Below are 25,804 nucleotides of genomic sequence, written 5' to 3'. Positions count from 1 at the left end.
CCACGAGCGTCTGAGAAGGAGTAGTTCCAGACCCCCGGGGACAAAGCGCTGGGGAGTCACTGCCCACACCCCCAGGACTCAAGGCCGGGCCGACTGCCCCTCTCCTCTCTGAGTGCCACACTCGCGCCTGCACCAGCCTTTGCACCTGCGTCTGGAGGCGGTTGGCCCAGCCTTGAGGCTCTCCTGCCATTAGGAGCACAGTTCCCAGAGACCCGGCTGCTCTGGCCCCCAGCACAAGCACAGCAGTGACGAGAGGGGCTCCTTCCTTGGGGCCGGACATTTTGCTCTTGGTAAAGGTCAGTTTCAGGGGATTTGCACTTGGTGCATCAGTGAGTAGCTGGAAACCGTCAATGCCTCAGCCACCCTTCCCGGGAGGGGACACAGGAGGCCAGACGGAGAGGGAAGACAAGCCCCACCTACTCGGGGCATGAATGCCAGGGGCCAGCTTCCTCTGACGTCAGAGGGATGCACAGACCAGCGGCAGCCAGAGGCACGGCCCCCTATCCAGACGGCGCCACCCACACAGAAGAGAGAGGTCGAGGACACGGGGGAAATATCCACGGAAGCTGCCAATCACACCCGCCCGACACCCCGAGGTGGATCACGCTAAAAGGGAAAGGCAAACCCAGCTCCTAGCAGAGTCTGTGCCCTCTCGGTGTTTATTAATTGAAGAAACGACGGAAGGATAAAGGAGCGAATTCAGGGACACTGCCAATTGTTGCATCGAGAGTCAAAATATGGACTTCTTGCTACGTCCCCTCAGGAAAGGAAAGATTCTACAAGGAATCACTTTGAAGGAATTTCACCAATTATGATTAGAGATGACTTCCTCCCATGAGGGAGGAAAACAGAACATCACACGATGTGAGGTCCTTTCTTCTTAGGGTAGAAAAGCATCCAGCTCAATTCATAATAATAGCACTAAAAGAAGGAGCAATGGATGGGGATGGCCACATTACTAACCCTCTAACAACATGTAGAAACTGCCACCGTCTCTCACCTTCTTCTTCCTCAGGTTTTGGTTATTTGCTGTTTTCTGCAGCCCACACAAACGCCCCTTGTGGCTGTGGATGTTAACTTGCAATCACTCTGAGAAAAAGCAGACGATGTAGAGAAAAATAGATCGAAATCTCGTCTCGAACATCACGGCTGACAAGGGGCTTTCGTGTGGCCGGATCTTAGGATGGCAAAGTGGTTTGTAAAATTTGAATTGGTTGCCAACATTTAACAGGCAGGGAGCTTTCACATAAAAATCTGGATTTCTGCCTTCTCTTAAAAATTTGCAAGATCCTGGGCTGGCCTGGTGGCGCAGCGGTTCAGTGCGCACGTTGTGCTTCGGCGGCCTGGGGTTCGCGGGTTCGGATCCCGGGTGCGGACATGGCACTGCTTGGCAAGCCATGCTGTGGTAGGCATCCCACATATAAAGTAGAGGAAGATGGGCACGCATGTTAGCTCAGGGCCAGCCTTCCTCAGCAAAAAGAGGAGGATTGGCAGTAGTTAGCAGGGCTAATCTTCTCCAAAAAAAAAAAAAAAAATGCAAGATCCTGCAACAGGGGCCCCACCATCACACTTGGCAGCCATCAGCCAGAACTGTGAGGCAGGTGTCCATTTAGAGATGCCTGAACTCGCAGGTGACCGTGGCCCTACCTGGCCAGCTTCACTGGTTTGTGTCACATGCCCGGCTCCTGTAGACACGGAGTTTGTAACCCCTGAGTCTAATCCAAACCCTTCCTTGTGTGGATTACAAAACCGAAGCCCAGGACGAGACTTGCCTGGGATCCAGGAATTAGCAGGGGTAGGTCAGACCCCGCCCGACCCAGCCCCGTGGCTCCTTCTCCCGGCCTCCCAGCAGCCTCGCTTTGACCAGGGGCTGTGCCTTCCCTCTTGAGATGCCGGTCCAACCGCTTTGCGGCGGCTCACCTGTGGAGACGGCCCCAGGGAAGTGGGCCAGGAGGAGCCCGCTGAGGGTCAGCATCGCCTTGAAGCAGAAGTCCTGCCAGCCGTGGGCAGCTCCCATCCTGGCAGCGCTCCCTGCAAGGGAAGCATAAGTCAGACCTGCGGCCTCTGCAGGCTAGAGTCAGCATGCGGGGCAGACACCGACGCAGCCAGGGCCACACGCGCACACGGGGCAGTGCCTGCACGGCACCCTCCAGCCGGCCGGCTCGGAGTCCTCAGCCAACACGACGCAGGGCTGGGCAGATCAGGGCGTGCAAGCCCCGTCACATCCTGTGTCCTGCAGCTCCGAACCCCAGCGAGGGATGGAATTTCATCCTTGGCACTCACATGCCCTCTCTTCCAGAATGAAGCTTTCTTTTAAGACACAGAAAAATGGAAACTACTCCTACGGAATACGAGCTGGAAATTAGAGGCCACCAGCTTGCTGTGTGATCTCAGCTGATGAGATTAACCTCTCTGGGCCTCAGTGCCCTAATCTGGAACATGAATGTAGACTGGCTGACTTCTAACCCTGACCCCACCTTTATCAGTCTAGCTTCTGAAACAAGCCTTGGTAACAACGTTGAAACACCAATACAGATGCCTATGTATCATGAACCCTCTTCACACCACCTAACTAAGGGGAAGGATTAAGTTCTGGCTGTTACAGCAGAAGGACAGTCTGTGAATTGCAGGAAATGCCCCTAAGGGAGGGCAGGAAGACTCTCTCCCCTCTTCCTCCTTCCTGCTGGCTAGAATGTGGATATGATGGCTGGATCTTCAGCAGCTCTCTTTGGCCATGTAGTGGGAGCCAGGCACCAAGGACGGCAAAGCAGACAGAGAGAAAGAACCTGGGCTCCAGCCCCTTGGAGAACTGAAACGGCCCCAGGCTATGGGTTTATTTTTATGTGAGAGGGAACTAAACCCCTATTTTCATTAAAGTCACTTATTTTTTTCCTTCAACTCATACAGAAGGTGAATATGGGAATCTGTCTAGATAAACCTCAAGACAGGAACTGTGAGAGAAAGATGCCAGATTCCCCTTTCAAGATAGAACGCCACTTGGGGAAACATTTTTGTCCTCAGGTCCTAGGAGGCACACACAGCTTCCACGCCCATGTCCCCAGAGACAAGCAGACACGCTCCCACACTGAGAAAGGGGCCCGAATCCGTCTCACAATGCAGAACCACCCTGTGAACCAGCTCAGAACAGATCTGACCATCCCTGACCTTCCAGCTCGGGTGAAGGGCTTTGTAGGAGCCCAAGGAGCCGGGCAGGCGAGGGGGCTGCATGGGAGCAACCGGGCTTCCACCTGGTCCCCACGCCCAGGTGTGCCGGGCCGGCCAGGGGAGGAAACGATACTCTTAGAATTGAGGCCAGCGGGGTCCTCTCATGGGGCACCCAGCCTGGCCCGGCCTGATCCGCAGAGAACAACGGGGCCCATTCTAGCAGCTTTGGCCGATTGCTGCAGTCGAGCATCACAGCGCCTGGAACGGCGCCTTTCCCACGGCCCAGAGAGAGAAGTGTCGGCTTTCACGCTCTTTGCAGTGGAAACGAGGGCACGCCAGGGACAGGAGTGTCCCGTGGTCCTCAGGGGAAGGCCAGGGCCCTGCTCTCAAGTCTCAATCTGTTTAGAAAAGCCAAACACAGTTTGCTGCCTGCTGCCGAGAAGCCCCGAACGGCCGTGGGGCTCCTCGTAAGGGAAGCTGGACTTTTGGGCCACAAGCCAGCATCTTTGCCTGGTAAAGTCATGTGACAGATGCTGAGGCTGGAGGTGACAGGGTGCAGAGGACAGTCTGGGTCCGGTGACCCCCGTCAAGGCATCTCCTTCGTGGGCCTCGACTCCCAGTGTGCACCGTGGGAGGCTGGCACGTGGGGACACTGCAGCTCTGAATGCTTCTGAGTACATCACTGGTCATTCCAAAGACAGAAAAAAAGTACCTTCTGGACAGACGTAAAAACAATTCCACTGGAAGGAACAGCGCTCGAAACCTCTCGTTCCTAACGTTAAAGAGGTCTCGTGCTGTCTCAGAGCATGCCATGTCCGAGCCATGGGCAGCAGAGAGCCCTCCGGCCGTAGAAGCGAGTGCCACATCACTGGGGCTGTTCCCCCATGCGGTCTCGCCCGTGGGCAGCTTCCAGTGCCCAAGCACAGAAACCCTGGAAACCTTCTGTTGAGGGGAATCCCAAAAGGGTCTCAAACTTCACTGGGGACTTCTCGCCAAGGGAGGGCAGCTTCCCCAGTCGGCCACGAAGAGCCTTGTGGAGATGGGAGATGGGACTCGGCCTGCCTGCTGACAAGATCCTGACTCGAGTTGGCTCCCTGCTGTCGAGGGCCTGGGAGGGCGCACTGGCTGGCGGTGCTGCAAGTCTCCGGGGAGGCTGTTGACAGGGATGCTGACCACTGGCCATGCTGGGTGCTGACGGCCCGAGTGGGCTGCTCCTTCAAGGGTGCGGGGAGCCCTCAGCAGACCCGTGTGGGAGGAGAGCGTGGCATGCTTTTTCTAAGGCCTGCACTTTGGGATGTTCCACGCGTCTTTGCGATAACAAGCAAGTGGTCCAGAAGCTCAGCATCCCCGGGGCCAGCGGCTGCTCGTCCTTGAGTCTGCCAGGCCTCGCGGGGACAAGGGGAGGCTGGAGCAGAAGCAGGAAGGAGCGAGGCTGCCCACCATCGCACACCAGCCCATGGTCTTGGATCCTCCCTCAGGCCGTCCCGGCCACAGCCGACTGGGGTCCTGGGCTTGTCACCTGCAGGGCGAGAGGGCAGAGGGTTACTGGGGTCTCCAAAGGATCCGGCCAGACCTGCCCCGAGCAGCCACACAGACACGGCCCAGCCTGGGGCCCCGGAGGAGAATTCCCACAGCCGCAGAGGCCGTGGAGCCCAGGATCTCCTCGGGGGCCATCGGGAGCAAGGGGACAGGGAGGTAGGGAGAAAGTCAGTCCACGCACTGAGGCGGGGGTGAGCCGAGGCCTGCGGGGCCATCTAGAAGCTTATTTCAGGGACTAAGACGGCCCAGGACGGCCATCGCGCTCCCCATCAAACCCGCGCTGAGACAACTGTCATTTCAGGGCAACCTAGACAGGGCTCAGCTCAGCAACGAGCAGCCCAGCGTGGGGACCAGGAGCCTGGCTCCAGAACCTTCCATCCCAGCCACACAGCTTCCATGGGGGAAACCGTCTCACCCCCGAGGCCTCGCTTCTTTGTCTGTAAAACTGGAATGATGCACCCTAAGTCCAAGGTCGTCGTGAAGGACAAATGAGATGCTCCATATGAGGAGCATACAGCTCCGTGCGAGACCCGTGGTCAGTACCCACGTCGAGGGAGCCACCAGAAACCGTGGAACCAGGAAGGCAGAGGCCAGAGATCTGGGTCCCTCAGGACAGAGGCTCCTCTGACAAGTCCACGCACAGAAACCCTTTCCCGACATTCCGCAGCAGGGCCCCGCCCTCCTCCCCTGAATCAGGCAGTGGGCCGCCTCTCGTCCCAGCCAGACCTGCCCTCCCCAGGCAGAGGAAGGCACCGCTCTGGTCACCTGGTCCTGATGGAGCATCCCCAGGGAGGAGAAGGAGGAGGCAGACAGGGCAGCCCCCGCCTCTGGACCACAGGGGCCCATAGGGGGAGCCCCGACTTGGAAATCTGCACAGTCCTGCGCCCTCCCTCAGGGGAGCCACTGTCAGCCGTCTCCTTGGGTGGGATGTGCAGGGCTGCGGTTGGGGACCCACCTGCCTCCCAGAGAGAAGCACTTAGAAGACCCTTCGCTCTGCAAATCAGAGCATCCCCAGGGAGCTCCTGGAAACAGCCTCCTCGGGCTCAAGCTACCACCCGCCCAGAGTCTCTCATCGCTGCGAAGACCAAAACACTCCAAAAAGCCCAGGGACGACCCAAAGCCCAGTCCTTTCTCCAGGAACTGTGCTTCCAGCTCCTAAAGATGAAGTGGCCTGCCACTGAGCGTCGGGCTCCCAGCACGCAGGGTCCGCGTCTCAGCAAGCCCCCCAGGCGACTTGGACGCCTGCTCCAGTTTGAAAAACACTGATTCAGTGTTGACTCAGCTCAAAGAGACTCTTGTGGACTGTCTGTAAAAGCGTCAGCCTCGTGAGTATCTGACGGGGCGTCGGCCAAGCGCCAGGCATTCAGGCTGTTCCACAAGCTAGACCCAAATTTGAGCCTCAGACCTGCCCTTAAGAACCACGTACGAACTCTGTCATTCATTTAACAACCCAAGCCTCAGTTTCCCCAGCTGTGAAGTGGGGAGTAATTGAGCTGCCTATGGGGCTACAGGGTGGGACGAGACGATGCACGTGACCTGTGTGGCACGGGAAGTGGCCCAGAGTTACACCCCATAAATGTGCACTCGTCACTGTCATCCGTGTCTGGCTCCCGTTTGCTGTCTGATCAGGTGACCGTCAGCCTGACTTCCCAAAGCAGATTTTTAGGAGCCTCTTTCACTCATCAGTCAGTACTGAAGAGGCATCTCTAAACAAGGTGTGGGTCCTCAAAGCTGGACGTAGAGGCTTTACGGGGGAAACCCACCCCCACAGGGCAGTGCATTTATGGAACGGGGTAGGGGGGACACAAATGCGACCACATGGGAGCCCCATGCTGGGCTCTGGGCTGGTTCTTCCTGGATAATGGGCCCCAGGACCCCGACACAGGAAGCCTCCTTCTTGGAAAGAGGACACGGGCCAGTGGGGAGTTCCTGCGGCCTCAGAGGCCTGGGGGCTGCGGAAGGAGGCCCGTCCGTCCCGCAGTTTGGTTCAGCGTTTTGCTCTTGGAGGGGCTTTGCCTGCCCCTCCTCCAGGAGAGGAGAGGAGGGAGATGACCATTCACACATCCCACCCTTCTGGAAGGTTCCGTGGATGGAGACACCACACCTGCTGGCGAGGGGGTCTGTTAGGAAGATAGTCAAGGGGACGGACAGAGACACAGCCCAGGGGGCAGGTCCGTTCTCAGCCCCAGACCGTGAGACTAACTTCCCAGCGGTCCCTGGCTTCCCTGACTTCGTGTTGTTTCGTGTCCTCCCCGTGCCCACACTCCCCCTTCGGAAATCTGTAGCTTGTTCTGAGATTCCATTTCTCCCTCCCCGAGGAGATCTCCCTGGCCCTAAAGTCTGCACCAACTGCTTCCTCCTCTACCCCCACAGCCTGTCAATCGAAACTTTCTCTAAAGTGTCTCATTCCCTGGAACTTACTGAGTGATTTCCCCTGGAAACTCAGGCCGCAGGCTCCCCGAGGGCAGGGCCTCCGTAGACTGGTTTTTCTTTTTCCGCAGCAGCCTGGCGCACAACGGCTGCCCGGTCACCCTGGACCATGAGTGAGCGTGTTTGCCAAGTGACCGCTGGATGAAAAGACGCCCCGGGTACCACCTGCTCTGCAACATGGGGCTTTCTGTCCGGTGCACCCCCAAAAGAACGGGTGGAGCGTTGAAGCAGAAATTAGAGATGTTTAAACACGCTGTTGATTTTTGAAATAACTCTTTCTTAAAAAATTCTTTTAAGGCTTACCCTCAATGAGGAAAAAAGCGTGTCTTCCCTATTTAGGTTGGTTTTCTCGCCTCCATCACAAAGGAAGCGGGGACGTTGTATTACAGATACAGGTGCCCTCTCCCCAGACTCACCCAGTCCAAGGCCTCGGCTGCGGGATGAGGTGACCAGAGGCTGCAGCCAGGAAGGGTCCCGCCAACACCACACTCTGAGAGGGCAGTGCATGCTCTGCAAGGTCCCCAAGTGTCCCCGGGTCCCCTGCCCTTACTCCCCAGGGATTAGATCTCGGACACTCTGAGTTCGCTAATTCACGTGGAAATCGGCCCCTTGCACAGTTCCTCTCCCTCCACGTATATCACAGACTCCTCATGGCGCCCGCACACAGCCACGAGCCGGCCCTGTGGCTGCTTAAGCTGCCGACGCCCCCGATGCCACAGCCACAGCCCCCGGGGTCCCAAGTCTGCTGCTCGGGGCTCAGCCGGGCTCCATCTCCGCCCCTGCGGCTGAGCTGCAGCCCCTCGTCTGATGCGAGGAGAGCCTGCACTGCCAGCCAGCTGCCCGGCGCACGGGGGGGTCCTCACTGAGGGAGCTGCCCACCTTATCCGCACAGAGAGGGAGGGCCTGCTCACCACTTGTCCCACAGCCCGCTGACCCGGCTCCCAGGGTGCCAGAGAGGTTAATAGAAAGGTTCTGTTGGTGCACACAGGGCCGGCAACACACCCTGCGGGAGCAGCTGGTCCCCTCCATCCTGTCCCTTGGACCCCGGCATTGAGTTTGCAGGGCACACGATGGCTTCTTCCATCCAGGAGCCTCATGGCCCTTCCCTGCATGGGGGCCCTGTCTGGTCTTCCCAGTCCATGAGTGGGGTCTACACATAAGCCTCATCTGGAAAGAGCATGGACGTCCCGCCAGCCCACCCCAGCTCCACAGCCTTCTTGTCCATCAGGGATGCAAGCAGGTGCTTTGGGACAGGAGCTGTCACCTGACTTCAAGGACAAGTTGTCCAGGGCCCCCACCCTAGCTTTGCCGGGCACCATCTGCAGAAGACACAGCAGCTCGGTGGGCAGGGAAAGCCTGGGGGGCTGCCTGGCTGTGGGGCTTCTAGCCCCAGCACCCGGCCCTGGGAAAACAGGGGGAGGCCTGGGTCAGAGCCCTGAGCCTCCAGGGCTGGCAGCTGAAAGATCCGAGGATGCCCAGAGCAGCCGGGTCACAGAGTTCAGGGACCTCGAAGGGAAGCCTCTCCCCGAACTCCGAGTGGGACCTGGAGCTGCCCAGCTCAAACCCCCACCCCACACCTTCCCGGCGCTTGTGTGCGCTCTGCCGGCTGGGCAAGTGACCGTGGTGATGAACACTTCACCCATTGTGTTTTCTGACTGAAAATACGAGCGTCAGCATTTCTCCTGGCCTGAAGTTGCCCCACGTGTGTCCACTTGTTTCTGAGGCCGCAGAAGGATTTCTGCAAAATGACCCCCGGCCCCTGCTCCCCACCTCCTCCCAGGGGGCGGCCTGCTTGCTCCTGCCTGGGATATCCCGATGGCCAGTCCATCCTCTGCCACACCAAGGGGTTCCTGTCTGATGGGGGGGTGGCTCTTCCCACAAATACCTTTATTTTGAAGAGCATACAGTCAGCGCCGAATAAGAGGGAGGTTGCAGTGGGGAGCGGGGGCCGAGGAACAGCAGAGACCAGCAGAGCAGGAGAACTGTCACAAAGCAGCTTTGGTGCAAAGTTACAGAGTCTGGACTTTACCCTGAAAGCTCGGGGGTCCGCTGGCAGACGAGGAGCCGGGGGAACAAGCCGATGTGTATTTTCTAAAGATGCTGCTGGTGGGCACAGGGCGAGGGGTGGGCCGGGAATGGGAGCACAGCCCGGAGGCCTCTGCCCACAATGAATTAATTCAACACGCATGTATTAAGCGCCTACTGCATGATGGCTCTGGGCCTGGGCTGGCAGGAAATGACTCAGAAAAAGCCCCTGCCCTGGGCGCCTCCGTCTCTCGAGACAACGTCCGTCCCTCACTCAGTCTGGTGGGTCTGGTGGGGCTGACCCCCGACTGTGGCTCCCGAGGTAGACGGTGACCCAGCCCAGCCAATGACTATATTCCATCCCCTGCTGCAGTGACTGGTTCAGAGATGGTCACGTGACCCAAGACAAAGAAAGGGGATGTGGAGCCACCAGGAGAGCTGGTTCTCATCCCACCGAGGCTGGGAGCTGGAGTTCTGGGGCCATCTTGCCTCTGTATGGAGCAAGCCTGCCTGAGGAGGAAGCTTGCACAGAGGCATGCAGAGCCTGGAGAGGGAGGAGATGACACCTGAGCGCCCAGATCAAACTCTGCCTGAAGCTAGCACTACCCCTGCACTCTACAACTCACAAGCCAAATAAAGCCCCTTTCGGGTTTAAGCTGATTTGAGTTGTGTTTTGACATTTACAAGGGGAACAATCATGACTAATAAGGAGCCATAGGGGACGGCAAGATGGAGGTTAGTTCCTTAGGAGAGTTTCTGCTCCCACGGGATGTCCGTCTTAATCAATGAGGCCTCATCTCACTTTATGGGGAAAAGAGACTTCCTGCCTCCAATCGTAGTGTGTCCCCAAAATAAGCACGTCCCGAGGAAAGTGACCCATGTTAGAGAGAATGAGAGTCATTGCTGTCACCACCGCCCAAGATTCTTTCCTGCAGGATTCTGTAAGAACCATCCAGCGGCCTACTCCCCACACATCTTCCACAGACCAGCGAGTGTGGACCATGGCACATTTTTGTTTAAACCTCCAGTGGCTCCCATCGCACAGAGAATGAAGTCAGAAGGTCTTACCCGGCCCTGCGCGGCCTGGCCTCCTCTCCAGGTTCCTCTCACACCAGCCTCCTCTCTAGCTTCCTCTCATCATTTCCTTTGAAGACACCAAGCTCATTTCTGCTCCAGGACCTTTTCACATGCTGTCCTTACTGCCTGAAATGCTTCCCCCGCTCCACCCGTCCTCGGGTCTCAGTTTAAAGCCGTGTTCTCGGAGAAGCTTTTCCCGACACCCCCTCCCCATCTGAAGAGGGTCCTCTCTGTCAACATCTTTCGTAGTGTCCTGGTTGCTTTCTTCTCTTGCCACAGTTTAAAATCAGATATTTTCTTGTGAGTTGGTTTATTGTCCACAGCTTTGTGAAGGGAGGGATTATGGTCACTGGTCGTGCTACTCAGAGTGTGGTCCAGGGACAAGCAACATCACCCGAGAGCTTGTTAGAAATGAGGGGTCTCCACTGAGGCCATTAACTGTCTATCCTCAGTGAATCTCGAGTGCTTTGAAGTCTGAGAACTCCCCTCCAGAGGGACCTCCCTCTGCTCTATGATAGCTTCTGACCTCATCTCTCCGGGGGGAGGGGTCTGACCCGCGGGTTTCTGCGCATCTCCATCTCCCCCTTCCACCAGCATCATTAATATGAACCAGGAGTGCTGCCAAAGTCAGGACAAAGGAGGAAGGCCCTGACAAGGTCCGCAAAGAGTCGGGGGCCCCATGGGCTCACATGAGAGCCCTGAGACAGCTGTGTGGCCCACGAGGGAGCCCCCTGGGGCCAGACACGGCAAGAGGCTGCTCTGCTGACACCTGCTGCTTCTGGAGGCTGGGCTGGAACGTCGCGAGGCAGGGCCTGGCAGCAGTTCAGAGAGCGCAGCCTCACTCTGGCTGCCGTTCCCAGGCTCACACAAACCCAGGAAGGGCAGAGACAGGGAGTGTCTGTGGAGCAGGAGCCCTCGCTGCCCCCCAGCCTCTGCCCGGCCAGATTGGAGGTGAGGTGCGCGCTTGATTTCAGTTCAAGTTCGGGCCAGAGTCCTCCTTTGATCTGAGGGCCTGTCTGCTCCCGGGTTATTTATTTGTAGAAACCAGTCTGGTTTCCTACTACTTCAAATGCACCTACAGGAAGTGACGCCAGGCGGGGTCCCACCCGAGGCCGGTTTTACAGCCCTGTGTGGCACCAGCACGCTGCGCCTGGGACCAGGTACCCTGGACGCAGGTGCCACTCGCAGCCCCGGGCGACGGGACAAGAACCCGCGATCTTTGCAAGAAAATGTGCTCTGATGAACCCAGCGGGGAGGAGGGACTAGAAATCAGGAGTCTCGGGTTCTGCTCATGGGGGATCCTGGGCAGGGTACCCCTGAGCCCCTGTTTTCTCTCTCTAAAGGGAGACCCAGGGAACCGGGCATTCAGCACGTTCTCGGAGCCGGGTCCCACGGGGCCGTGGCAGAGAGTGGAGCTGACGTGCCCACTCAGAGCTCCAGCCCTGAGTTCCGGGAACCCCTGCTTCACTGCCAGGGGACCCCCAGGCTCCACACAATGGCTTCCCCTCAACATTTCACTGCAAAAATGTTCAGACATACAGCCAGGTGGGAAGCACCCCACAGTGAACAGCAACACACCCACGACCTCGATGCCACCAGTCACGTCTTGCAGTATTTGCTTTATCACGTAATGCGCCGGTCCCCCGTCCCTCTCTCCATCCAGAAGTCGCCATATTTTCTGGGTGCGTTTCAGAGCAAATTGCAAGCATCTAAACACTTGCCCCTAAACACTTCAGCACGCCTATTATTTACTAGAGTGCAATACTTATCTAATTTTTTTAATCTTTTGAGGTAAAATTAATAGGCAATGAAACACAAACTCTCAGCATACATCTTCTGAGTCGCAAGAAGTGCACATACCTGGGTGACTCAAGGCCCCTCCAGGTAGAGAAGATGATGGTCACCCTAGAAATTCCCGCCGTGTTGGAACAGTCCATTTCTTGCAGCTGCCGAGCGGTGTCCAATTGCCCGAACACACCCTCCGTACCACATAATGGCTGTAATGTTACTGCTCTAGGGAACCCCAAGTGAAAAGGGGTTTGGGAGAAAAAAACGGAGGGAGAACTTGGCGACCATAACAGCCAGACAAAGCCGCGTTGGCCACAGTCCTCAAACCCAGCAAGACACTCTGGAGGGAGGCGTCCCTGGGTCGAATCCCAGCCCCGCCACTTGGCAGCTGTGGAATAGGACACGTCCCGGGAGCTCTCTGCTCTCCAGTTTCCTCATCTGCGAGATGCTGGAGATAACGGGACACTCCTCAAATGGCTGTGGTGAGGAGGAAGCGAGAGAGGTGCGCTAAGCAACTGGCAGGGAGCCTGGCACAAACAGTAAGTGTTCCAAACGCAACCACAGGTTGCAGAGAAGGAGCTTGGAGCTTAAAAGACGAGAGTTGGAGCCCCAATTGTGCCGCTAAGTGGCTCTGCGATTCTGGGAAATTTCCATAGGTTCCTTTAAAAATAGAACTGGCTTCACAATGTTTTATGATACTATTGTGTAGATTTATTCTTCCTGATATTCCCCCCTTTCTATTCAACCTTTTAAACTCCCTCCCTTAGTCGTAGGCTGAGATTCCTCTCCAGCATGTAGGGTTGTAGCATCCTCTACCTAATGGAGATTTTGAGAGAAGGCCCTTACGAATGCCGTTGGTATGCAGTAAGTGCTCTATAAAAGCTCCCTTCCATCACAGCCATGCTCTCCGAAAGGGCAGAGCAGCAACTAATTCATATTTGCTGAAAACAGTGGGTGCTCAAGGAACGCTCTTGAGTCTCGCCCTAGAAGTCAGGGCCCCGCGCATGCAGGTCAGCCTTGGGCTTCCTGCCCGACAGATGCTCAGTGAAAACAGAACTCGAGCGGAATGACTACAGAGCGCCCAAGCATCCCCTGGGCCCTCCGCCCGATCTCCCCAGGGCTGCAGCCCACGCTCGGCTCCCAGCCAGGAAGAGCCGCCAGGCAGCGCACACAGCCCCTGCCTCAGGCTCTGGCTTCCTTTGCTGAGCCGAGCTGCAGCCCAGGGCGCTGGCCCGGGTTCAGCCCAAGTTGGCTGGGCTGCCTAAGATCTCACAGAGGCTACAGCTGGAAAAAGTTATTCCTTGCTTTTCACCATAAAATGAAAGGGGGCTGGCTAAGAGAGCTGGTGGCACCGTCTGCTCAGGGCAGGCCTGGCTGGCTCACTGAGGGCCTGGGTGGGATCTGAACCCAGAGCTTTCTGATGCAGGTGTTTCCTGCCTCTGACGCCAGTTTGCTCCTAGGATTAAATCTGGAAGATTTAAATTCAATTAAATCCAAATCCTATTAAATCTTGGAGCAAAGAGGGGCCTTCAACACCATTGAGTCCATGACTTTCCCAGGGTCTCACGGTGAAGACTCAAGGCCAGGGTCCCAATCCAGTTGCACACACGTGTGTCATGTATTAGGTCGAACATATGAAATTGTCGATCTTCAGTAGTTTGATCTACAGAAACGGTCATTTCGTACAATTCAGCCTATATATTTTTGCAGCCCCTGTTGTGTGTACACTGCTGTCCTTCAGTCCGGGAGGTGGGAGTAGGGGGCTGAGCGATGCGGAGACGATGCTGCCCTCAGAGGTCGCTCCCTGAGCCTTGTTTGTTCAACAGGACTCCTGGCTCCTTGGCCAAACCGACGGAACCAGGGGGACGACTGATGGAAACTAGGCTGACATTTTTCCTCCTGGTTCCAGTCCCTTCTTGTGGTTTGGCTTCATACCTGCCTGTGATTCTAGGAGACACGCCCTGTGTCCTTACAGCAAATCCAACCTCCCTGATTTTTTTTTTCATTTTGCTAAATTTAGCTCAACTTGGTTTCTGTTACTCGCAACCCAAAGAGTCTTAGTTTTTCATCCCCATCAAGGAGCCACTGGCCTTTCTCTGCCAAGGTCTTAGATTGGTGTGGGGACTTCCAGACACGACACGTTTTTCCACGTGGATTTCTACCCTATTGTCCTATGTGGCTATCATCCCATCTCTGGTGGCCAGGACTTTGTAAGGACCGAGGCTATGAAGCCTTTGACTCTCTCTGGGTCCCAGGGTGGGACAGGGCGAGCAGAGCAGGACGTGTGAAGATGGCACTCATGGGTGTGGGCCATTCGGGGCATTCTGCCACCCCGCTATTTAGGCGCATACTAGGATCCCTCTTGTGTGCTTACAATTCAATTCATGTTGCAACAAAGACGAGCCGAAACCAAACAAGCAGCTTCCAGACACCAGTGCTGCACACACCTCGCCTGCCTCCTTTTTAGGGCTGGAAACAAGATAAGCACCACCTCGTCTGGCTGTGCCCCAGGGCCCTGGTGTAAAAGGGTAAGAGGAGGGGAGAGAACAACCCTCCGAGTGTGTTGAGACATGAACGCAGAGGAGTAAAACCTTTCCTTGAATGGGGACAAAACACTTTTTAAAAACAAGTTTCGGGATAAAGGAAGACAGGGCCAGAGGAAACATCTGCAAGCTGGGTCAGAACGTTTCTCGCACCACGAAAACAAATTGCTGTCCTCAGTCCCCAACCAGGTCCATCGCCGCGATTAGTTACTATTCGCACCTCTCCAATTTCCAAAAAAATACAGGGAAAGTAGCCGTTGATCCCCAGAAGGTTCAGATCCTGATCCAAACGACCCACGTTGAGCGTCTCCTCCGTGCCAGGCAATCTGGTTCACCCCTCGCCACATCCCAGAGGTTCAGTGATTCGTCCAAATTCACATCATCTACAAGTGACATGTCTCTTCTAGGGTCCAAGCGGCCGGACTTTCCAGCCGCTTCCCTGCTCTGGCTGCTTGGCTCCTCTGAGAAACTAAGAGCAACTCTGGGGGACAGCCATGAACTCAGACAAGCGCCCCTTCCTGCCCAGCAAGCTTCACCTCCTCCTGTCCTGCTCGTGGGCTCGTCCACCCACCTTGAGTTCCACAGCGACCTCCCCTCCCAACACCTCTCCAGTCATGGGCTCTGTGACGTCTTCCCCAACATTCTCCGCGGGCTCCTGACCAGCCTGCCCTCTCCACTCTCTTCCTCTTCTGATCCATCCTTGGCTCTGCCACCAGGGTGGTCTTTCTTAAAGCCAGATCTTGTGCTTTGCATCCTTCCAAACCCCTTGAGGTCGTAGGAGGCCCCTCATGAAGTGGTCCCTTACCTTCCCATCAAGGGAGACTTACAAGTCACCTCTTCCTGGAGGCTTTGTTGGATTCCAGAGCGGAGCTGGTCACTGCTTTCCTCCTTATTTCCCATCTCTACTGAGCACTTGTCATCGCTCATTATTATTACCACTATCATAGAATTTTATTACGTGCGCCTCCCATGCTAGAAGGGAAGCTACTGGAGAAACCTGATTTTTTTCTCCTCTGTGGCCCTGGTCCAGGGCCTGGCACAGAACAGAGACTCAGCAAATGCTTGTGGGATGAACAACAGCATCAACGCACCAACAGGTCAATGAACAAATGGTCTGTCTTAGCTCTAAAAAGAACCTCACCCAGAGAGAGATTCAGTCAGTCGGCCAATCACGCCCGTGTCATGGTTCCCTTTATCCTCCATGTTTCTCCCTGGTCCTGCTGAGGAGGGTGGAGGACCCTACAGTTCTCTGCCCAGCTCCTCTCTTCTAGAACCCAGCCCTCCCTCTCCACAGAGTCTCTGCAGGGACTCCCGCGTGAGTCAGCACCTCCCTGGTGCTGCCCCCAGATGGCTGGTCCACGGCCAACACCTGACTCCAGCCAGGCCAATGAGCCAGTTCCTTGGGATTTTGGGCTCGGGGCAGAGAGTGAGTCTGGGGACAGTCTTGCTGCTACGGGAGAAGCTGCCCCGGACAAGGCAGCAGCCCTGTCAGATCCCCTTTTCCCTATCAGTCCACCCCGAGAGACCTAAAGGCAAGGGGGAGAGAGGAGGGAGGGGGCGGAGGTCAGGGAGAGAGGAAGACTTGTCAGCATGGGGCCCTGTCTTCAGCACTCCCTGAGGTCTGGCCCCCTGCTGCCCCTTCTACAAGCTGGCCTTTCCATCCTACTCAGGCTTCCTCGAGCCCACACCGTCTCCTTTGGGCTTAAGTTACCTTGAGTTGGGTTTCTGTCCCTGAGGAGCCAGGAGGGGAGCAGCAGATCCGGAAGGAAATTGGGCCTGGCCGTGACGGCGCTGTGGCCTGGCCAAGCTACCGTGGGCAGCTGCTGTGAGACGAGGCTCCCGCCCCATCAGTGCTCAGCAAAGTCCCCACAAGACGGCTCCTCTCACCCCACCCTTCGGACCCATCTCCTTGGAGGAGCAAATAGGAGACGCAGATACAGAAGCTGACGCCCACTCTCCCCGTCGATCACTGCCGCAGCCCCCTCCCATCTGAGCTCTCCCTGTGCCGTCCACCCCCTCCGACCCTGACCTTCACGCGATCCACACTCACCCATGCCTCTCCCGGACATCCGCAACAGCCCTTCTCTCTCCTGCCCCTCCTGCCAGCGGAATCTTCCCCAAACACACATTTCTCACATGTGGTCCTGCTCAAAAGCCTTGGGTGCAGCCCCTTCCCCACCAGCACGGCCTACAAACCTCTGACGGCTCAGGACAGTGTGGCCCTTAATGATTCATCACACTTGTGCCAGTTAACCTGCAGTATCCAGGGCCACACGCTGCCTCCCAGCCGGGTGGTCCTTGACTGTTTCTGCCTCAGTGTCTTTGCTGGCTCAGCGCCCCCTGCCCGGGAGCTCCCCCACCTGTTCACACGTCTGCTTAGTTCCACTTATTTCCATCCGGCCTCACTTTAAGAACTTCCCTGATAACCCTAAATGACACCTCACTTCCTGATGAACTCTCTTGCTCCTCTCTCTCCCTCTCTCTGCTGCTCGCTCCACTTCACCAAACGTGACTTCCGAGTTAACAGAAATCCCACAAGTCCTTCCTGATCCTCCGCCACACTCAGCCAGTGTGTGGGCACAGAGGAGCCCGGACTGGCCCGGGGTCTCCTGGGCCACTGGCAGAGCCAGTAACTCCTCCTGCTGTGTGAAGGGTGAGCAAGAGGGAGGGGACCGGGGTGACTCAGGGCTTGGAGGCTGGGGTGGAGGGTGGGGCCCCAGCCAAGAGAATGGAGAGCAGGTCTCCCGGCTGACGGGACATGCCCGCTGAATCTGAGATGCTGTTGGCGGCCAAGTGTCCTCGGGCAGTAGGCAGTTGTGCGGGTGGGTCCAGGGACCAGGAGAGAAGTGTGGGCTACAAATGCAGTTTAGAGAGGTCCCTGAGGCCATGGGGGAGGGCAGGGAACTCGCCAGGGGACACACCAACTGTAAGAGTTGAAGCCAGGCCCTGGGGGCACAGGACAGCATCCACTGGATGCTCCAGGGCCGGCCCAGCAGTCAGAGGCTGTGGAAACCTGCTTCTGGGGCAAAGCTTCCTGCAGCCCTTCCTTCCCCTGCCGGCCACCCCTCCCCATCTGCGGGCAGGTGCACCCTTGGAGCCAGCAGAGCTGTCAGAGCGTTTGAAGTTCCCGCCTGGTGCATGTGGGGACGGCAGACCAGCCGCCAGCCCCTGGCCACCAGCCAGGCCCACCACCTGCTCCGCCAGGTGCGCCACCTCTCCCTGCCACCAGCAGCTGCCGCCGGCACGGCCTCCGCTCCCACAGGCTGTTGGACTCTTGGAGGCTTCTCCCTCCCCAGGAAAATCAGGAGGCCGTTTCCTCCCCTTCCTGCTGATGCTTCTTGGGGAAGATTAACCCCAAGAGAGACTCCACAAATAGGGTGACGTGAACTGAACTTCAGCTCTGTCCCTAGAAACACCAGCCCCCGCATGAGTCCGGGCCAAGGAGAAAGGGCCCGTGGGCTGAGGCCCTGGCATGCGGAGGCTCTGCCCTCCCACCCAGCTGTCCCTGAGCCAGCAGGCCTGTAAATGTGCTACAAGGTGTCAAGCAGGTTGCGCGAGCCCAGCCAAGCTGTCCGAGCACGGGGCAGGAACAGCTGAGGGGCGGCTGCCCAGGCACCGAGTCCCTCATCGGCCCCTTTCCCAGAACCACGGAGCACGAGCGGCTTCTCTATGGGAAACGGCTGGCGGAGGCCGGGTGACGAGGAACCCACATGGCTCGTGGAAACCAGAATGAGAGATCGCCTCCCTGGCCCTCTCAGACCGCACCGTGTCCTACACGTCTCCCTCTCGCTTTTCCTCCAGTCTTGCCAGTCAATAACCCACCTCTGTGTTCTCTGGGCCACCTCCTTCCTAAACGTCTGAAGCTCATCCCCGTCCAATGGACCACGTTTGAGTGCAGACCCTGTGGCACCCTTGTGGGGATAAAGTCCCCTTCGTCCATGCAGGGGGTGTTCGAGGAGCGGGCACACAGGCTGGATGGCTGTTCATGGCGGCGTCACCATCTCACCAAAAATCACGGAGGGCATTCTGGGAAGAGTCGCATCCCCCCAGCTCGTCTTCACACCTGCCGTCCTGGTCCCTCTGGGCTGGGCAGGTGGGCAAATTAGTATCCGCTGCCTGGCCGGTAATCATCCTGCCTCAACATCCGGTTTCTCTGGAACATTCTGAACGAGCCCATGGCTTTGCCACAGAGGGAGGAGACGGCTTCGGAATGGGTCTTCTGAGCACACGGGGTGAGGACCTGTCTTCTTGGTAGCATCACTGGCCTCTGGCTTTGGTGACCAGGATCGTCACATAGCCACAAACTGCAGCTGACGATCAAAGGCATCTTGCTGGAGGGGAGGATGGGGAGGAAATCCCTGATGCTGAGGGTCCTGCTCCCAGGCAGCACCGTGTGAAGGACCTGACTGCCGCCCTGCAGTGGCTCCTCAGCTCTCCCTCCTCACAAAGTGGTCCTGAGCTCCTGATGGAGGTGCTGGGGAGCCCAGGCTCCACGCCACCCCTGGGAGCCTCCTGTTGGCTCGTGTTTGCTCGATTGATAGTATTTTTATTCCCATGGAACCTCATTACTAGTCACGAGTTCCCAAAAGCTACATAAGGACCATCTGGGGCATTTTTTAAATATATAAGTTTTTGAGCCCTTTCCTGGAGATCTTGATTCTGTACGTCTAGGATGGGACCCAGGAATCGATCTTTTTAAAAATGCCCTTGGGGCCTCTGATATGCAGCCAGCAGATGGAAACTGCCTGCAGCCCACAAGTCTCTTCACCAGAACAAGAATGGTCTTGGGGCCAGCCTGGTGGCGCAGCAGTTAAGTGCGCACGTTCCACTTCGGCGGCCCGGGTTTCGCCAGTTCAGGTCCCAGGTGCAGACTTACGCACTTCTTGCCAAGCCATGCTGTGGTAGGCGTCCCACATATAAAGTAGAGGAAGATGGGCATGGATGTTAGCTCAGGGCCAGTCTTCCTTAGCGAAAAGAGGAGGATTGGCAGCAGATGTTAGCTCAGGGCTAATCTTCCTCAAGAAAAAAGAAAAAAAAAAGAATGGTCTTTAGGCTGTAATGTTTGTGGCTGAACCAGGAAATAGGGCTCCACACTAAGGCTTAGGAAGTTTCCTTTTCATTTCAGCTGCCTTTGATCAGATTCTAAGCTTGCCACCCAAATCCTGCCCCAGCCAGCCCCTCAGAACCTCAGGCAGGCAAAGCTTTTTCACTTCCATCTGAGTCTCTGAGAAAACAGATGAGCTGGTGTCGAAGCTGCCGCTCGTCAGTGGCCTGCTGGAGTCCAGCCGGGACCGCATCACGCAGGACCCAGCACGCTGCCTGCAGCAGCCTGATAAATGCCAGCTGCGTGTTGGTTGTTGCTGTTACACATTTGCCAAATCTGCTGGTCTCGGGATCCGTGAATGCCACCACTCCAAGGAGAAGATGAGTTTGGGCACGTCCTGTTAGAACATCGGTTCTATTGGCGCCGTCGGCCAAGCACACGGACAGCTGCTCCAGAGGCCTCAGACCGACAACCAGCATCAGTGTAGGGAGGGCGCACTCAGAGACCCCCGCCTGCAGTGGATGCACAGGCTGGGTTTCCATCTGGCACGCCCTCATTCACAGACGGCGGGCATGTAAATGACGAAGCAGCTTTGATAGATAGGCTGATGGTCCCTCTCGTGGTTAAATATAGAGTTACTACATGATCCAGCAATTCTACTCCTAGGTATGTACCCGAGGGAAATAGAAACATACAAAAACACACCCGTGAATGTTCACGGCAACGTTATCCACAACAGCCCCCAAACGGAAACAATCCAAACGTCCATCCACTGAGGAATGGATAAATGAAATGACTCACAGCTACACAATGGAATATTACTCAGCCCTGAAAAAGAATGCAGCTCTGACACCTGCTACAGCATGGACGAACCTTGACGACATTATGCTCAGTGAAAAGGAGCCAGACACAAGAGGCCACTTATTATGTGATGTCAGACAATATGTGAAGTATATGAACACAGGAAATGTCCAGAATAGGCAAGTCCACAGAGACAGAAAGGAGATCCATGGTTGTCAGGGGCTGGGGGCAGGGAGAATGGACAGCGACTGCTCATGGACAGGGCATCTGCTGAAGGAAGTGTTCTAAAACAGGTGGTGGTGACAATGGTGGCACAACTCTGTCAACATTAAATACAACCGCACAGTACATTTTAAAAGAATGCATTTTATGGTATGTAAATTACCTCTCAATAAAGCTGTTAGGAAAAAACCCAGTCCCTGTCCCGTGCGCCCATGTGCCCTTGGACAAGTCACTTAGTCTCTCTGATCCTCAATATTCTCATCTGTAACATGGAAATGAGGATGTCCTAAATTAGAGACGCCTGGAAATCATGTAACACAAACGAGCGCTCAGTAAACACTAGTGACCATCATTATTGTTATCAGTTATTATTATCACAAGAATAATAATATGGAACCGGCTCTATGTGGTTGACAGGCATTATCATACTCCTCTCGACAGCACAGCTCGCCTGAATAATTCTGCTTCTGTTTACAGCGGTGGAGGGGGCGATGCTCAGAAGGCTGCTCGTGGTCCCACGCCCAGGAAGGAGCCGAGTCAAGATTCCGATCCACAGTCTATCATTCATTCATTCATTCAACAGTCCAGCATGAGCAAGGCACTGAGGAATCGATGTTCAACAGAATAGCCCTGCTCCCCACCTTCTTGAGGTCTACAATCCAGTGGGGTGACCAACAGTTCTCAAATAGTCACAAAACCAAATGCATGGTGACAAACGCTATCCTAAGTCACATGAAGTGAGAATACAGGGCGCTGTGGGAGGGAGGAACAGGAGAAGCAGTGCAAGTTGGGAAGAGAGTGGGCAGAGACCCCTCAGGACGGTCAGAGCCCTGTGAGAGGCAGCTGACCCACCCCGGGGAGAAGGGGAGGGGGGCTCCCGGCTGGTCGAGGGACTCAGTGAGCAGGGGAGCGCAGGTCCCCACCAACCAGGGTGCACGAGTGTACAGGCTGGAGGGAGGCTCCACACCAGGAACTCTCCGGGACGATCCTGCAGAAGGGTTAGGCAGACCTGTCCCGTGACTGTCTGTCCGTCCCTCTTCCCCCTGGGCTGGCACAAAGCACGTGGTTCATTTGGGGGTTTAGACTGATGATGAATGGGGAAAGGCAGCTCCTGGCCCTCACCCTCCAGGAGTGGTTTCGGGGTGGGGTGGGGGTGGCAGAGGGCACGCCCGCCGAGGACGGGCTTAGACTGAGGTGTAGCCGGGCGGGAGAGGATGGGGTGTGGTGGGAGGGCTCACCCAGGTCAGGATTGTGGAGGCAGGAGGGGTGGCCCCAGAACGCCTGCTGGGTTCCCAGGTTGTCCAACGCACCTGCACAAGACTCGAGCATCTCAGCCTTCTCCCACCCTCCTGGGTCTAATCCAGCCCCGCCCGGGGACTCCACCTGGCTCACCAGCAGGACTGTCTACCTTGCTATGGCCTGCCCGCCCCATCCCGGACTGCTGCCAAAGTCACCGTGGAACTGTGACAGGCTAGAAGGTGCGCTCTGCTAGACCCACCAAACGACAGTCAGTTCACAGACATGCCACCCTCCAACACCTGTCTTCCAGGGACGGAGACCAGGGGAGGAGGGAGAGGAGGAGACCAGAGAACCAGAAGGAGGAGGGAGGTGAAGTCCAGCCTCGCCCACGTTCACTCATCTACGCACCCCTGACGGGTCTGTTTTAATGCGATGATTGTACACTAGCTGTTGCACGTATATTTCCCTAAAACATTTCTCAAACGTACTCCTCTTCAAATATTAGCTTTATCCCCCAATAAATAACTGTCAAATCACTGATTAATACAAAGTTTTTTTTAAGTTTATGCATATGTCAGTTTAAAATCATTTCACGGATCATTCATATTTAGGGACTAGACAATTGGCAGCTCCTTTTGGCACTTGAAGAAGGAACGAGAACTGGACGTGGCGTGTGCTGAGCCCCGGGCCTCGTCCACTGGAGCAGCAAGCCCTGCTCTCCCACCCACAGCCGGCCCTCGCCCTGCCTCACTGCCCTTCCAGCGCCCCCTCGGTTGTGCCACATTGTCCCTGGTCCCATCCCTGGGGATGGAGGCCCTGAAGGGAAGGTGGACACAGGAAGCGGGGGCAGCCCCATTTGGCCCAGGCTCCAGCCCACTGTGGAGCAGCTGGGCAGGTCCTACTGGCTTAAAAGAGCTTCAAATGAAAGGAGTAGAAATTCCTCTGTGGGCTGCCACAGCCCCTGAGTCATCCTGGGGGCGGTTTTCAGGATCAGAGTCACAGCACGGAGGCGACAGCCACCCAGCCAGCCTGGGGAGGAAGGAGCGGGTGAAGCAGTCACCTGGCTAAATCTGGAAGAGGGGCCTGCAGCTGCTCCACCCCCTCCCGCCCCTCGGTCAGTCCCGGCATCCTGCTCCTGGCCGGAGTCCTGCCAGCTCTCCCCCGGGGCCCACTGAGGCAGCTCAGGCAGCTGCCGCTCATGCCCAGGAAGGAGAGGGTGACAGGAGTGTTGGGGTCACACGAGCAGGAAGTCCGCACCCACTGACCAGCTGCTCCCGAGGCCGGGTGTGGGTGTGGGTGCCAGGGAGGCTGTGTGGACCTGCCAAGCGGCTGCTGGTGGAAGCCCAGGTGCCCTGTGCTCCTTGGGAGGCGAGCGTGTGAGGCCCCCGAGTGCAGGACGCATGAGAGCCGGCGGTCCAGGCCTGGGGAAGCTGGGCCGACACCGGCCACATTCTCACCCGGCTCTGTCACTAGTCCACTGGGGGCCCTGGGCAATATCTGATTCCTCCCTGCCTCAGTTTCCCCATCTGTAAAATAAGACGAATTCTCCTACTTTCCCAGGTGCCACACCACCTAGCTTTTCTCCCTGTGAGTGGCCAGCCTCTCTCCTGACCCCAGGGTAGGCTGCTGGCAGACGGGTGGGAGTGCCCACCAAGAGCTCCAGCACGATGTCACCCACCCCACACCCGTGTGCTGGAAGCACGATGGGCCCCTCCAGCCCAGAACTGCTGCCGGCACCCTGGGCATCTTCCAGCAGAGGCAGCCCGAGCGGTGGAACAGGGTGCACTCGGCGGGGCTCCTGACTGATCCAATGCACCCAAGCAGCGCAGCCTCCAGGAGGCTGGATAAATGGTGGTAGGAACAAATGGGTGGGAAGACGGGCTTTCCATGCAGACCAGCTCCACTCGCCGGCTGTGCAGCCTTGGACCAGTCCGTTCCCTAACATTTCTGACCCTTGATGCATTCACCTGAAAAGTGAGGATGGTTGCGCGCCTGCTCACATAGGGCCACTGTGAGGATTCGAGCAGATACCATGCTGCAGACATACTGTGCGTCTGGCACACAGTAGCTCCACCATGACACTCATAAGGTGGCTCTGCCTGTCCTACCACCATCTTAAAGGCCGTCTCGCACAGTCTAACTTGACCCCTCTCACTAGCACAACTTTGTCTCTGCTGCCCTCACTCTCGTTGGTGGCATCCACCCCATCGCTGAAACAGAAACTGGGGGTTCCTCTGGGCTCTTCCCAATGCCTCATTGCTACCCTCTCCTTACCCCTATGTCCGTCCAGCCCTCCCTTGACAGGTCTCGTGGCTCCGTTTCTCCTCCATTCCTGCCTCCACGGCCCTTGTCCTCTCTCCAGCCGTCACCAGACATCCTCCTGCCTCAGGCCCCTCCAGCATCAGGGCTGCCCTGTATGCCCACCCTTCCTGCAAGCACCTGCCTGCCAATCGGCCGCCCTCACCGGCTGTCGGCCCCTCGAGAGCAAGGAGCAAGCCTTTGTGCTCAATAAATGTTTTTGGACTGATGAATCAGCGAACACAGGAGAGCAGAGTGAAGGTCCTGGTGGGCGGAGGGCGGCCAAGCAGGAGGAGAGGAAGACTGAAAGGTCGCCTCGTGCATCATTCATTACCTGTTAAGTCGCCATGGTTCTGTCTGAACAAGACTAAGGTAAACGAGGAACCGGAAATACGTCCATAAAACACGGATGGATGGGCTCCAGCTGGTTTCTGTTCTAAGAGTGTGTTTATAAGTTGATTGTTTAGACCTCATATTGCATCTTCTGTTAGAAATTCACATCAAGAACAGTGGGAGATCAATTACAACCATTGATTAACTCTTAACACATCTCAGGGACTGTGCCAGGCACTTGGCACGCATCTTCGTAGTTAATCCCCTCCAGGAAGGAGTTGCTATCCCCGTTTTACAGATGAAGGAAAAGGGTTGTAGGGAACTTGCATAACAGTCTCAAGGTCGTATAACTCCGGGAAAGAGCGGTGAGTGGAACCCAGGTCTGCCCCATCCTAAGGCTTGTGCTTTCTCCCTCTGCGCTATATTGTCATTCATTCCCACCAACATGGCCAACTGCTCTCATCGGTTGGCTACCAGCCTCCCAGGCTCGTCATTGGCCAAAACCCTCTAAGGGGAGGGCTCTGTCGGCCACAAGGACCTGTGAGGAGGGAAGCTGTGGACAGAGAAAGGAAGGAGGGAGGGAGAAGCAGCCTCCTTCTGGGCTAAACCACAAGGATTTACGAGCTAAACCAGCAGGATGCCGTCAGCCCAGGTGCACTTGGATGTGCCCGAGACAGAAACAAGGTCCAAGGTCTGGAAACCATACCCCTCTCCTCCCGCCCTGTATCTGTGCCAGGATGGTCAATGAACCAAGAACTGGAGCAGATCCTCCCCTCTTGGGGAGCGGGGAAGGTGCCCTCCTCACCGTAGACTCTCGGGCCCTCCTTGCACCTTCTCTCCCCCTCCGACTCTCTTCCCTCTCTGGATGGGGACCCTTTGCTTAGGTGGCCCTTGGATTCTGAAGGCCAAGGGCAGAGGTCACTAATTGGCAGCCTAGGGACCAAGTCTGGCCTGCAGATGTGTAATTCAGCCTGCATAGCATTTTTAAGAATTTCAAAAATTGAGAAATTTCACACAAATGTCTGGATTTCCAGCTTTGGTGGAAAATCTGAAGATCTGAGAGTGCAGGCCCAAATTCCCACATGGAGACAATTGGAGTCGCAGCCACCCCTTCGTGTCGGGCACAGTCTCAGAGCCGTGGCCCCCACCCAGGCCAGTCTGTCCGGGGCACCTGTGGGGCCACAGGCGGGTGCCCTGCGCTCTCCCAGGCTCTGGCTGTTCAGTCCCTCAGGGAGCGAGGCAGGAGGGGCTGCTCCAGGGGAGCCCCACCAGAGCCATCCCAACCTCAAGACCTTCCAGA

At 56.6% G+C, this 25,804-nt stretch overlaps 1 protein-coding gene across 10 annotated transcripts in view; it reads right to left on the bottom strand.

The window, feature by feature from the left end:
• Nucleotides 1-25,804, bottom strand: part of CEMIP (cell migration inducing hyaluronidase 1) — a 144,295-nt gene that overhangs the window by 64,323 nt on the left and 54,168 nt on the right. For 4 of the 10 annotated variants that reach the window (XM_046653314.1, XM_046653321.1, XM_046653315.1 and 1 more), the window contains 2 exons: nucleotides 3,166-4,684; nucleotides 1,921-2,031 (listed from right to left, as the gene is read on the bottom strand). In XM_046653314.1, the coding sequence (XP_046509270.1) occupies nucleotides 1,921-2,031; nucleotides 3,166-3,415 (361 nt within the window). In that variant the 5' untranslated portion in view covers nucleotides 3,416-4,684. Of the gene's footprint in view, nucleotides 1-1,920; nucleotides 2,032-3,165; nucleotides 4,685-12,096; nucleotides 13,137-16,763; nucleotides 16,883-16,927; nucleotides 17,134-25,804 lie in introns of those variants that run through there. The other 6 variants (XM_046653322.1, XM_046653323.1, XM_046653319.1 and 3 more) reach the window with 5 other exon arrangements.

This window comes from Equus quagga, chromosome 2, assembly GCF_021613505.1.
Source record: "Equus quagga isolate Etosha38 chromosome 2, UCLA_HA_Equagga_1.0, whole genome shotgun sequence".
NCBI classification, from domain to species: domain Eukaryota; kingdom Metazoa; phylum Chordata; class Mammalia; order Perissodactyla; family Equidae; genus Equus; species Equus quagga.
The sequence above is the reverse complement of the archived record's forward strand: the minus strand, read 5'-3'. Positions and strand labels throughout refer to the sequence as shown.